The sequence below is a fragment of the Ylistrum balloti genome, unplaced genomic scaffold, assembly GCF_031769215.1.
Source record: "Ylistrum balloti isolate Yb309-2 unplaced genomic scaffold, AGI_CSIRO_Ybal_v1 Utg369808, whole genome shotgun sequence".
NCBI lineage: Eukaryota > Metazoa > Mollusca > Bivalvia > Pectinida > Pectinidae > Ylistrum > Ylistrum balloti.
In genome coordinates this window covers 2,745,201-2,759,083 of record NW_026781982.1, presented here as the reverse complement: position 1 = coordinate 2,759,083, position 13,883 = coordinate 2,745,201, and the positions used below count along the sequence as shown (strand labels likewise).

Here is a 13,883-nt window from a genome sequence, read left to right as displayed (position 1 = left end):
TACCCAGGGCAACCATCCATCGAGAAATCTCTCGCTACCTTATAACAGGAGAACAGGAAATTGATGAAGACGACACACAAAAGACTTCCCCATGCTTCTGTCAGTGTTATTAGGGGGTGGGTTGGCAATGAAAAATTTAGGACAGACAACCCCCTATTAAAGTGCTGGAACACTTGTATATTGACAATTAAAATGGACTCCCAATTTTTATTCTAAATTTGTCCAAGCATGAATGTTCCATCAGAGGATTCCACGGTTTTGTAATAAGATGCCTTGAATAAATTTACAAGTTAATTCAACCTTACCTGCCTAGCCTTGCATCATCACTATAATCAGCCAGGACACTTTGTTCAGTTTAAGGATTTACAACTGTTTTCAGATTTAAATTCCCAGAGCAAAAACAAGATATTATACAAAACAAAGACATTAATATCAAGTCCTTTCAGGTATAACTTCTCCAATCTAAATTCACATTAGTATTTTGAAATAATTTGTATTTCATTTTGATTCAAGAAAACAAAACATGTAAAATGTCATTCAAACAGAATTTACTTACCATATAAGCAAACTTGAACAACCTTCCACTGGGATTTTGAAATCTGTTCAACACTCAATGCAGTATGTCTGCATTTGTAATGAAATTTCTGTATTTCCAAGAACTATGACAACCATCAAAATGTATCCAATGAGAAATGCTTTAGAACAGCTGTGACCTTAGTCACTACCCAATAAGTAATATGTCATATACAGTCTACAGGCCACTATAGGCATCTAACCGTACACCACTAAAACATTTGGTATCTCACAGGACAAAACCTATGTAAGTTGTGATTTCAATCATGTCCAGGTATGTATCCCATTACAGCCGTTATTTGACCCAAACTTTTTCCTGATCGGTCAGTTTTGTCCCAAACCACTGGACATGTCCTCTCAAAAAAGATCTAGAGATCACCTTACCATAGATAACCACTGTCAATCATTGTTACCTGAGTGACCTACTGGACTGTCCAGTGCCCAATCATGCGAAGAGACTGACCCCAGGGCGTCCATTCCTACCCTACAGTGGTATGTGCAGTGTCACACTGTAGACTACTATACAAACACAACACATCTGGATGAGCATATCAGAAAACAAAGCCACTCTGTAGAGTACCAAACAAGCATAACACATTTGGTCGAGCATATCAGAAAACGATATGTCACACTGAGTACAATTCAAACGCAACACTTTTGGACGACTATATCAAAGAATGATGTCACACTCTAGAGTACTATACAAACGCAACACTTTGGACTGTAGAGTGAGTGCTACACAAGTAAAACATATTTGAAAGAGCACAGCACTACTGTAAAATCTTTCTGAAACTGACCATTACAGAGTCAGAAAAGCTTATTAGACAGAAATGTGTCCTAGCGTAATCTCACAAACAATACCAATCATTTAGACTTGAGGTTTTCATGTGAAACCAATTTTCATGATGCTACACTTACCATAACTTAAGTGATGGTCTGATCTTCTTAAAAATGTTATAATATCTGTGTAAAAGGTTCAATTTCTTCTAGAGGCTGGATCTGTAATACCTATAGGAATGGCAGCCTCAGGGGCATTTAGTCCATATCAGGAATTTCCAGAAATCATCAGGTGACGTTCATCAGATCCCTTTTGGGTATTCTGGGTATCACAACCCTTTATCTGTTCATCAGTGTCCCTATCAGGGACGACAGATCTTATCGACTTACATTACATGAGCAAATGTAATCTGACACCTAAAATAGGGGCCAAATGGCCCTCCACAAATAAACAATCTTGTGGTGGACATATGGCCACAAGACGGAACTAGATCTTCAGCTTACCTGTAATTAAGAAATCACAGGTGAATTTGTAAACAGTGAACGGTAAAATTTGAGTAAAAATATACATCATTACTTACTGCAATGTTTGTGAAGTAAAACACACATGTTAGGAGAAAGTCATTAACCACATTAGAAGTACACCAGCATCTTGTGGTGTTTATTAAAAGTACACTCAGGGTCACCAGGTAATGTTAAGTCTGTTGGTGCACCTTCATTAAGTGTCTAGACCCTTAGATCTGTAGACACTTGTGATAACAATAGACTAAATCCTACATCATTCCACATCCTAACATCATTTTACAGCTGATACAAATAATATCCTTGCTCATTTTGAATTAATACATAATTTTGTAATATTGAGTAAAATTTTAATTATTAATATTACTCTTTATTTTTGTTTATTATTTTTATCATTTCAAGAATTAACAGATTTAACTGGAAGAGGATTTGTCTCATTAATGTTCCTGATTTTATAGATATGGTTAAGCATCACAGGTTTTAAAAATAACTTCTTGGGACAATTAAAACCTGTAGGTATGGTCACCGTGAGTGACAGGGTTTGGGGTGTTGGGTTTAGTGGTTTCTTCCATTGGTGAGTGACAGTGTTTGGGGCGATTCTTCCATTGGTATCTGAATATCACAAGGATATGTAAGGTGTCCACAATGGACACTTAATGAGGTTCCATCATGTTAATCACAGGTTTATTTGTTAAAGCCAGATTAGGTTACAATTTAACAAATCAGCCTGGTCAGGTGACCAATCCTAGTTACATAAGGTCATTCCAAGGTTAAACCACTTTCTCTAACGTCAGCAACTTTTAAACAGATTTCTGTTGATAATCCTTCTACCAGTACAGATTCCCCCTGAAATCCAACACTAGTGCCCTCTTCAAAATGACAATGGTCATTCTTACCAATGGCTGAATGACTCTAATGTATCCTAATGTCCACTCAAATATGAATGACCACTGGTCAACAGGAATCCAGCTATTCCAGAGTTCCCAAACAATTCGGAAACATTTCAAATGATGGTGTCATTTCTCACACCTTTAGACACAAACATAGCTCAAAGTATGGTTAGGTTTGTGACATAGTCACAATTTTTTCATCTAAAAAAATATTTGGAAGAATACTGAAATCTAGCTGCCATTACGAAAACTAATGTTTACTAAAAAAATTTTAAAAAATAGATTAACACTGCCATCTTGATTTTTTTCCTTCTTCATTTCGCAACCTAAAAATTTGAGTTTATCACGTAAAGTTTAAATATTTTCACTGAAATTAAAAAGGCTTAGCTTTCACAGTATTATACCTAAATCCAATCTGTAGCCTAACCACAAACACATCCGGAGGACCACTGTCCACCACTTTCATGTAGAAACTGACCACCACTCCCTATCGCACAGAAGACAGACAAAAACGAAACAGGAGCAACAGACACAACAAGGTCAAAGGTCAAGTCAACGGACAGGAACATCACAATTCAGACAAACAAATTTGCTTGGTGTCAAAGGCTGTGTACATAGCCGAAGCATGTTTTGGAGGAGGGATCCAGAAAGCAGGAGTAGCAATCGCTGTTTAATAGCATCAATTTAAAACCCATTGTGTCATAAACACTATAGAGAATTCTACCTTTAGAAGAGGTACCCTGTAATTCCAACACCCTTAAAAGTCACACTTAGGAGCTCAAATCTAATGCTTGACGATTACCAGCTATTAATTAAGGACTGGAGTCCTCTAAAGATGATGTCAGTCAGAGGTCTGGATTAAGTACAGCTAAATGTCCCCATCTTGAGCTTTACATTATGGTTGTTATTGCAACTGTAAATGTCCATTTACAAGCTTTAAAACGACTATCAATTTTAGGAAAATTTATGGTTTGGTATGAAGAAAAAATGCCAAGCATCCAAGAAATAATTCCAAAAATGTTTTGAGATGCCAAAAATGATCATTGATCAAATGAAAATCCATCTTTATATAAATGATCACTTCTACAAAGTTTGGTAGGTAAAAGGTCCAATGTTTCAAGTAATATATTAAAATACCACACATTTCAACAGTATCTCATTTGTTTCAAGTTATAGATAAAATATCTTATTCTCTGTCTAAGTCCTTATATCAGTTCCATTCCTGTCTGACCTTACTATATATACCCAGTTTGGTGGCTATGATCCTGTCTGATCTTACTATATATACCCAGTTTGGTGGCTATGATCCTGTCTGATCTTACTATATATACCCAGTTTGGTGGCTATGATCCTGTCTGATCTTACTATATATACCCAGTTTGGTGGCTATGATCCTGTCTGATCTTACTATATATACCCAGTTTGGTGGCTATGATCCTGTCTGATCTTACTATATATACCCAGTTTGGTGGCTATGATCCTGACTGATCTTACTATATATACCCAGTTTGGTGGCTATGATCCTGTCTGATCTTACTATATATACCCAGTTTGGTGGCTATGATCCTGTCTGATCTTACTATATATACCCAGTTTGGTGGCTATGATCCTGTCTGATCTTACTATATATACCCAGTTTGGTGGCTACTGATCCTGTCTGATCTTACTATATATACCCAGTTTGGTGGCTATGATCCTGACTGATCTTACTATATATACCCAGTTTGGTGGCTATGATCCTGTCTGATCTTACTATATATATCCAGTTTGGTGGCTATGATCCTGTCTGATCTTACTATATATACCCAGTTTGGTGGCTATGATCCTGTCTGATCTTACTATATATACCCAGTTTGGTGGCTATGATCCTGTCTGATCTTACTATATATACCCAGTTTGGTGGCTATGATCCTGTCTGATCTTACTATATATACCCAGTTTGGTGGCTATGATCCTGTCTGATCTTACTATATATACCCAGTTTGGTGGCTATATATACCCAGTTATTTGGTGGCTGATCTTACTATATATACCCATCCTGTCTGATCTTACTATATATACCCAGTTTGGTGGCTATGATCCTGTCTGATCTTACTATATATACCCAGTTTGGTGGCTATGATCCTGTCTGATCTTACTATATATACCCAGTTTGGTGGCTATGATCCTGACTTATCTTACTATATATACCCAGTTTGGTGGCTATGATCCTGGCTGATACAATGCTAATACAGCGGTTTTGTCATTATACGGGATATAAATACAGGACTAAAAAATTCCGAAGATAATTTCCAAACATGTTAATGTCAAGCTTCGGTCGGTTCTGTAAAATGTGAAGTTGATTTGAGGGTTCATAAATGTCATTCTAAGGCCACGGTTTGTTTGAAGATGAAAGCTGCCAATTACTTTGTCATATAAAATATATATAGTGCTGTACATCTGGGCGTCCGACATTCACAGGAAATTAACTCTTGTCGGATTTTGTGTCTAATAATAAAGTATAACATTTGAAACACAAGCATTCCCTTGATACTCCAGTAACTCTACACAGTACTGTGAAACATGTGCCCTCAGTATCAATACTAAAGTACAAAGTGACCTCCATGTCAAGGTCGTAGAAATTCCTGTTTGGAAACTCTGAAGATCTCCACTTCATGACCTTCAACTCTGGTGATGTTTTAGATTATTTGTTTAAATTTGCTTTAACAATGGTATTTAAGGCTGTATGCCATGTTTCTGAAACAACTGTTGTCATTGACAACATCATTCCTTTAATAAGACACACCTTTAATAAAATCACGAAAGATTTATGTAAATTTGTACTTAAGCATTATAAATCCATTTCAAACAATTTACTTAAACATAGCAGCTATATAGAGAAAACCCTTTCAGTCAGATTGAAAATGAAATCTTTTTAAAAGTTTGATTTTGATGTAGGAAGTAACATGCTACAATGAAAATTAACACTAGTTTGATTAATCATAATTGTTTTTTCTATTTCATTAATCAAAATGAGAGAAATTATATGGGTGAAACCAGTCATCTCTTCTTTACATTTTAGCTAAAAGATGCTTTTGGTATTGCTAGGATATCAGATTGAACATCAAACACAACTTGAATATCTTCTGAGTAGAAGTTATGTTTGGTCTTCATGGACCAAATGTCTGTAGGAACCCCCTTCCCCTATTATCACCTTACTATTTGTAACAATATACACAAGTTTTTCATTGTCTAGCTAAAACATGTTTGTCTGGTGTGTTTTAAACAAGACAAGATATAATATTGAAGTGTTTTATTGTCAATGAGCTGTCATCTGAAATCTTAAACAAGACAAGATACGAAAATTTAGTCAATGGACTTCAGACTACAATTCATGAAAAGAGAGGTTCAAACAAAGACTTTTCAATTAACACATGAATCTGTTGCCTCGTAATAATTCAATTTCAATGCTCATTACAACAGTATGCATTCATACTTGTTTTCAATTTTTATTTGCAAATTCTAAAACATCAATAGTGATCAATGTTTTTTCAATTATTCTTGTTTTTATATCTTTTTTCAGATGTTTTGTAAACTCAGTTTGTCGCGACATGTTTAATTATTTTTTAAGCAGTACCTTTTGAACACAATGTGATTTTAAAAACTGTAATTTTTTTAAAGTATCCTTAAGTTACAATTTTTTTTCTGAACACGTCATCATGATCACACCAAGAACACATAAATAATATTGAGAAGAATTGTCTTGTCATATCAATCTACATGCCACGCGACCTCCTCTGCTAATAATCACGAAACTGAAATCAAAGGTAGATAATTGGTAACTCGAATGATCTTGTTTGTGAAATATTCATTACCTGTATTCATTGATACTGACAGGACCAAAGTTCGGAGTTAATGTCTCATGCAGCGGGTGTAATCATATGTTTACTGTAGACCTCATTCACGAAGATAATCAGCTGTCAAATTTTTGGATCATCATTATGTTTGTTTCCTATGTAACTTTAAAATTGTCTAGGAGTCAAACTTGGTGAAATCTCGCATGCTATTATGGAAGTAAAGGACTAAACAGAGAAACAACAATTTGACAATACAGTTATAATACTTACAAATAGCATTATCTCGTTAGCAAACTGTTAAACAAGGTTTACAAATCAGTAACTAGGTAATGATATTGTAATTGAAGAAAATACAAGTAAATATGATCTGAAAGGCTGACCAGATGCTGTCATGGTTTTGGACATGATGCAATTTAGTTTCACATATATAATCTGAAAAACTTTTACACAAACACTCCTCTAAGCATCCCAATCTTTCATTGTGGAAACATGAATCACATATTTCTTAAATATAAACATTCATTTTGATTATATTTCTACCATTATTTTCTACTCTAAGACATTCAACGTAAACAGGATGTCTAAATTCAACACAGTACAATATCATTTGTATTTCCCTGTATATTTATTAAAAAACAAAATGTAACCATGAAATCACCTTCAGTTAATTACATTTTACAGAGAACTTTTATGTATGGTGAGTTTACATGTCAGATTTCTAACCCAAACAGATCAAATGTCTTCTTACCTACCCAGTTTGAAAATATTCTGTCCACATTGTCTTAAGTTTTTATCTGACTATTGATAAACGTCATGGTGTCTAACTTTACTTCAAATAAAAAACAAATATGGAACAGACTTCAATAGTACACAATATATATACCCCACAGACAACTAAATACATCATAATATATCTATACATATTTGATCAGTGAATTATGAACCATATCCCATAAGTCTGAACAGCTAGTTAACCCCTTGCAATAAATTTAAATATAGACTTTATGCAATACTGATATTTTTCACATTAGACTGAAATAACAAAGCCTGGAAGATCATAACCAAAATGCTTAGACATTTGAGTAAAAAACCACAGACCATGATGTATACAGTACTGATATTTATCAACTGTACCATGAATTGGACGACACCAAACGATAGCCATTATCTTCAGTGCTGGAAGGATAATATTACAACATACAAGAAGACAATATGTCTGAATAATGCACCATTGTTTTATTGTCTGTTTTAACCACTGGTAAAGAAAACTAACTTCCAAGGCCAAGAATTTGCCACGAGTTCAATTGAATTTCGCAATAATAGCTTAATTGACATTGTCATCACACAACAAAAATGCTGTCAATTTTCCAAAACAACACTGAGTTACTTTGACACGACCCCTTAGGCTTCTTTTGGTAATTTGCCGTCTGTGAAAATATGTGTATAATTGTGATTCTTTTTTGTTCTTTCCTTGGCTTTTAACATAGGTGTGAAGATATTGATAATTGTACACAAAAAATTGTACAATATTAACATAAAACATTTATTCAAAGCCATACTTTACCTTTGAACCCAAAATGCGGCAAATGCCACTTGCAGACATCGGTCACAACAATGAATCGGAAGCAGACCATGGAACACATATTGCATGTGTTTTTGTAATTCCGATTGCTTTAAATTACTTATGCATGCCAGGGCACAGTTTTTTTACTACCATTCAAATAAAAGAAATTTTTATTTCTGGTGAAACAAAACAGTTTACCCTTGTGAATTTAAACATTATTCATTCACTAAGGCTAAAAGCACAACTTCGTAACCAGATACTCGAGTAAAGAATTTTCATGTCCATTTAAATCTGGGGTTTCTTGAAATTGGAACATTTGTAAGCAAACCAATCAAGGTGCTGAATTCTCCTCTACAAACACTTGGTTATGTCTATGGCTAAAACAGTGTACCCCCCATTGATCACTGAAGCATGACGACATTATCTTTAGAATTCAAAATAGTCAAATTTTAACGGATTTTACACAACAAAAGAAGAAATACCATTCCTTCATTTTTTATGTTTAACGAAAATTTGAAACCAATTATTCAAAACGATATGTGTGAATGAAAAAATTGTTCCATTTTGTATACAAAATACTTTTCAACCTAAGGAAATTAAATTTCAGTTATGGTATCCGATTATTCTGTACTTTTAAGTTACAAAATAAGTGTGATTTATTATTCAAAAGGTTTTTTTTATGTTTATTGTACATTTTGTAAAAGCCTGTATGGACTTGCTGAATCAAAGAAAAAAAAGTATAAAATGTTCAATTATTTCATCAGTGACAGATAATGTTACAAAATTCTCTTCAATTTTTATAACTGTATTAAGCACCTTTAAACTGAAAATAACAATTAAAATCCAAACTGAGAGATAAATGACCCATTAATGTATACTAACAAACTGAATCAGACCTTGTCATAACAATATTGAATACCTAGTAGTTACAAGCATGGTTAGCTTTAAAATTAGCAATGCCAACATGACAAAAATGTCCCGATTCAGGTGTGAAAGTGAGATACATTAATACCAACATCAACAAATTTATATGATCATCTGAAGACCTAAAATAATTTTCCAACTTCAATCAGTTACAGTAATAAAAATATCTCAGAATGTCATCAGACAAAGCTGTTGACAAATGTCCATCAAACTAACTTTGTAAGATTTTCTCTTTTTTTTTTTTCTATTCTATTTTTATCTTTTATTTCATTTATAAACAACTTTGCTTGTAGCAGGCTGGGTAAATTCATCACTTCATGACAAATTTCACCAAAATATCTGCTACTGTTGAAGTTTTCAATACAACAAATATTGTCCATAAGTAAACACTTCCTCAAGTAATCCTATGTTCATTTAACTTCAACCAAAGAAACTTAATACAATTCAAATATTGATATCAATTAGCTACCCAGCAGAATGATGATAAATCAACACAGACACTTTCCATTTCCCTTGTCTGACCTTTAACCTTTAAAACACAATAGCCAGACCCTCCAACCAATTAAGTCTAATCAACAAAGTCAACAACCTGTGACCTTGGAAACGGACGCCAGTGACCTTGAACAGGGCGTTGTTGTCTGTCACTCAATCAATTCTATCACAGAGGTCATCAATTTCACCAACTCATGGGCAAAAAAGATGTCACTTTCAATAGTTACCATCTAATGAACCCTATATGAATCAATGGACTTGTTTTATTGAGCAAACCTTTTATGGAATTTTGTTTGGCACCTATTTATCAATTTTCACCATGGTCAACAATATGTCTCCCTCAACATTTCAATTAGTCTACATTAAGTGTAACCACTCTTCATAAATCTTCAAAGATACAAATACAAGGACTAGGTTCCAGACAATTTCTGGCTTATCATGAAGTATAAAATTTACAAAGTTTGCTATATATACCTGGTAATATTATTGTGGTCAAAACCTTTCTTCCAGTGCAAACAGATTCTCAATCAAAATCTGTCACAGGTAACATAAGTAACGTAACTTTCGATAAGATGACTGTAGATTCAATAGAACCCCATCTTCTCCAATGACAGTGATATGTTGTACATAATAGTTTGGATTATCGCAAGAGGATCATTTTTAGCACTTTGAATCTTATTCAACACTCAACTTATCTCAACCTATCGTAGAAAGGACAACCTGTATGCAGTAATTTTGTAACACCTAGATTTGCTTCCATGTCCTAATACCCACGATCTGGAATCGTAATTGAAATGTATTTCATTAATTTCGAAGATGAAGAACAAGTTCATACAAATTCTTTTGCCCTTGCCTGGAATAAAAACATTCTCATACAAAAATTGTAACAGATTCAAACTTACTGAAAGCTTTCTATTCGACGTTGACGAGATTTCACTGAAGCACTGTTATTCGTGTCTTTTGGTAAGATTGTATCATCCTGTGTTCCTTGCCTGTTTCTCTCAAGCTCTTGTAATTCACGAGCTCTTTGTAGAAATGATGATGTTCTCAGAATGCTGACATTTGGTTCCAACTTTGGAGATCCCCTGTAAATACACAAGATATTCTCACACTGTACAAAACATATACGTCTACATAATTAAAATAATTCAGAAAAAATTCCTGTGAGGTTAAATATACTGCAAGATTTATTGCCATATAAACAGCAATAGTCATTTTGACTCATTGAGGTAGCTGGTCAACACATTATTGAACATCATGGGGAAGGCCCATTGAATGCCATGTATGGCAACTGAACTAAAGTGTCTTGCCCATGGCCACAACAATGACAACACAGTATTGGCAAAATTTCTATGCTTCCTCTGAAACATTAACCGCTGTGAGTACAAATCAAATTAAACATCCCTGAGGTTTATATAACAATGTTGTACATCTGACATCCCTGAGGTTTATATAACAATGTTGTACATCTGACATCCCTGAGGTTTATATAACAATGTTGTACATCTGACATCCCTGAGGTTTATATAACAATGTTATACATCTGACATCACTGAGGTTTATATAACAATGTTGTACATCTGACATCCCTGAGGTTTATATAACAATGTTATACATCTGACATCACTGAGGTTTATATAACAATGTTATACATCTGACATCCCTGAGGTTTATATAACAATGTTGTACATCTGACATTACTGAGGTTTATATAACAATGTTGTACATCTGACATCCCTGAGGTTTATATAACAATGTTGTACATCTGACATTACTGAGGTTTATATAACAATGTTGTACATCTAACATCCCTGAGGTATTCTACTAACAAAGCTATATATAGTAATATGCACATGCAAATTTTCAAAATCGATGGTCATCTCAGAAAATGCTATGATAGAAACCTACCCACATAAATTATTGCTTTGGCATAAATATGGGCCCCAATTTTAACTTTTTGGCTGTAAGGTAGTCTGAACTGATGAAGAACTACGATGATACTGATTTATCACTGTCACAGATTTATCACAAATTTCTGTTTTTCCAGATTGAAAATTATCATGTCTGAAGTTTGTTTATGTCAGAAATGTATTGTAGTCTGAATTGACAACATCAGCATAATAAAATCTGCAAAGGTACAAAAATGGGGCTTCCAAAATTATATTTCAATTTTAGATGTTTTCATGTAAGTATACAAAATGTGTTATTTCATTTGGAAAAGTCAAAATAATGAGAAATCGTGATTTTATAATGATTTTTTTCTAGCCCTTAGGGATGAGAAAAAGACATCTGTTTATAAAGTTTGATCACATGTTTAACCAGAATTAACATCAATTTTGTAACCAAACCAGCAAAGATTTCTTTAACATTATAGCTGTATGCAACATGTGGTTCGTCTTTATGGACCACAGATATTACACAGACCACCTAAACAATCCCTCTAAATGACAAACACATGCCAAGATCTATATTATATTGTTTGATCTGATTATAAAAAGACCTATACCTAACAGCTTGAAGAAATATATTGCATTAACATATTGAAATTTTTAAATGATAAAAAGTTTGTATAACAAACATATTGCAGTTATCAGACAATACACCCACGCATGGTAATAAGCCCACATAAGCCTACTGCATTTAGATTAAAACGCTGACAAATAATATTTTATTTTCCTGTATAAGCCCATCCCCTACTTTAACTCAAGTTTTATGTTCAACAATATATATGGTATGCATCCATGCTTGGTGATTGGAGCTAAATGATAAATGTCTGCATCACATATAGGGAGCAAAATGTGTCTTAAGGTCAGTAAAGTGAAAAATATAGGTCAAGGTCAGTGAATTGAAAATATAGGTCACTGTGACCTAAACTGGACATAGTCCCATAGTTTGGCGCCTTTTTGAAAGTAGCAATAGCAGGATATAGACGAAGCAAAGAAATAACAGTGAGCAACACTAATGTCAGGAGATAAAAGCCTGATCATGGTTAGGTGATGTATTATACAGTTAAACAATAGATACATAGCATTATCTCAATAGTGGTGAGACATTGATCATGAGGACAGAGTTTTACATAACACTGACAGTCTGACTCCTTGTGTTTCTAATAGTATATAGTTCATGGTGAGGAAATTCTTATCTGGGACTCACAATCGGAACCCCAATTAATTTGATTTACCATATAAGGTAGTGATTAATACATTATCAGATAACTTATTGTAAATTGTACTGACGCAAAAAAAAGGTAAATAAACAAACAAATCAATACAATACCAGTACAGATGTATACATTCAATCTTTTCTTATCACTGCCCATTCTTAAATATTTACTAAAAGGCTTGACAGCCGTCTGTAAAGGGAGTTACTGGGATGTATCAAAAGCATATAAAAAACAAATCAATCTTTTTACACGTACCTGACAGAACTTAGGGAGTGCATGCACTGCAGCTTGAACAGGGGAACAAAGCATGTCATATTGAGTATTTTAAATGACACCATTAGTTAATTCATCTGCACGAAGTCAGAGTCAGGGTGACATGTACCATACATCATAGACAGTTACATTTGTTGACAAGTTCAAATTCGTATCAGATCCTTGTGGCCAACTTTTTCTAATCACTCAAGTCGCTACAAATGACACCTGGGTATAGCATGTAGGAAAAGGTAACCCTGATCCTATTGTTTTGACAACCGGAACAAAATGTCACATGATGAAAGACTTGGGTAGCTAGGAGTGCTCCAAAGCAAGGCCTTTGCGTCAAACAGGACCAAATCTTTGACAGTCCCACAAAAAACCTGCATGGGTCCATTTTTCTCTTTTTGGGATAAGAAATTCCAAGCTTTCAAAATTTTTGCCCTTAATTGTCATGAATACTTACAAAGTTGGACCGTCTGAAGTAAAATGTGTTTTTCACACAACATGGTATATATTTTACAACTTTGATGACCTATGTTGGAGAGTTCAGGATGAAATTTGTAACCTGTTTTTTTCAACTGTTTCATTGTCTTAATGAAGTGGTTTGTAGATAGAGAAATAATCACAGAACTTAGACAGACCCTCCTAGTTACAATAGAACTTGAACAATAAAATCTCTTAAAAATCAAAAATATTGTTTATATCTCATCAGAGCTCCTATAATTATTGATGTCATGAAAAAGAAATAAAACAGATCAATTTTAAGCTAAAACTGTAAAACATCAAGAACAACTGACTTTAATGCTCTGTGAACTATTTCATATATCATTCAAATCATGTTTTTAACAGGTGAATCAAACTCTATTCACAGGTGGTATTTTGCAGGT

General features: G+C 34.0%; 1 protein-coding gene across 1 annotated transcript in view; it reads right to left on the bottom strand.

Annotated features, from left to right (window-relative positions):
• LOC132544798 (serine/arginine repetitive matrix protein 2-like) overlaps positions 1 to 13,883 on the bottom strand; it is a 132,209-nt gene that overhangs the window by 73,479 nt on the left and 44,847 nt on the right. Inside the window, exon 4 of the mRNA XM_060208444.1 lies at positions 10,481 to 10,663. Coding sequence (XP_060064427.1) covers positions 10,481 to 10,663 — 183 coding nt within the window. The remainder of the gene's footprint in view (positions 1 to 10,480; positions 10,664 to 13,883) is intronic.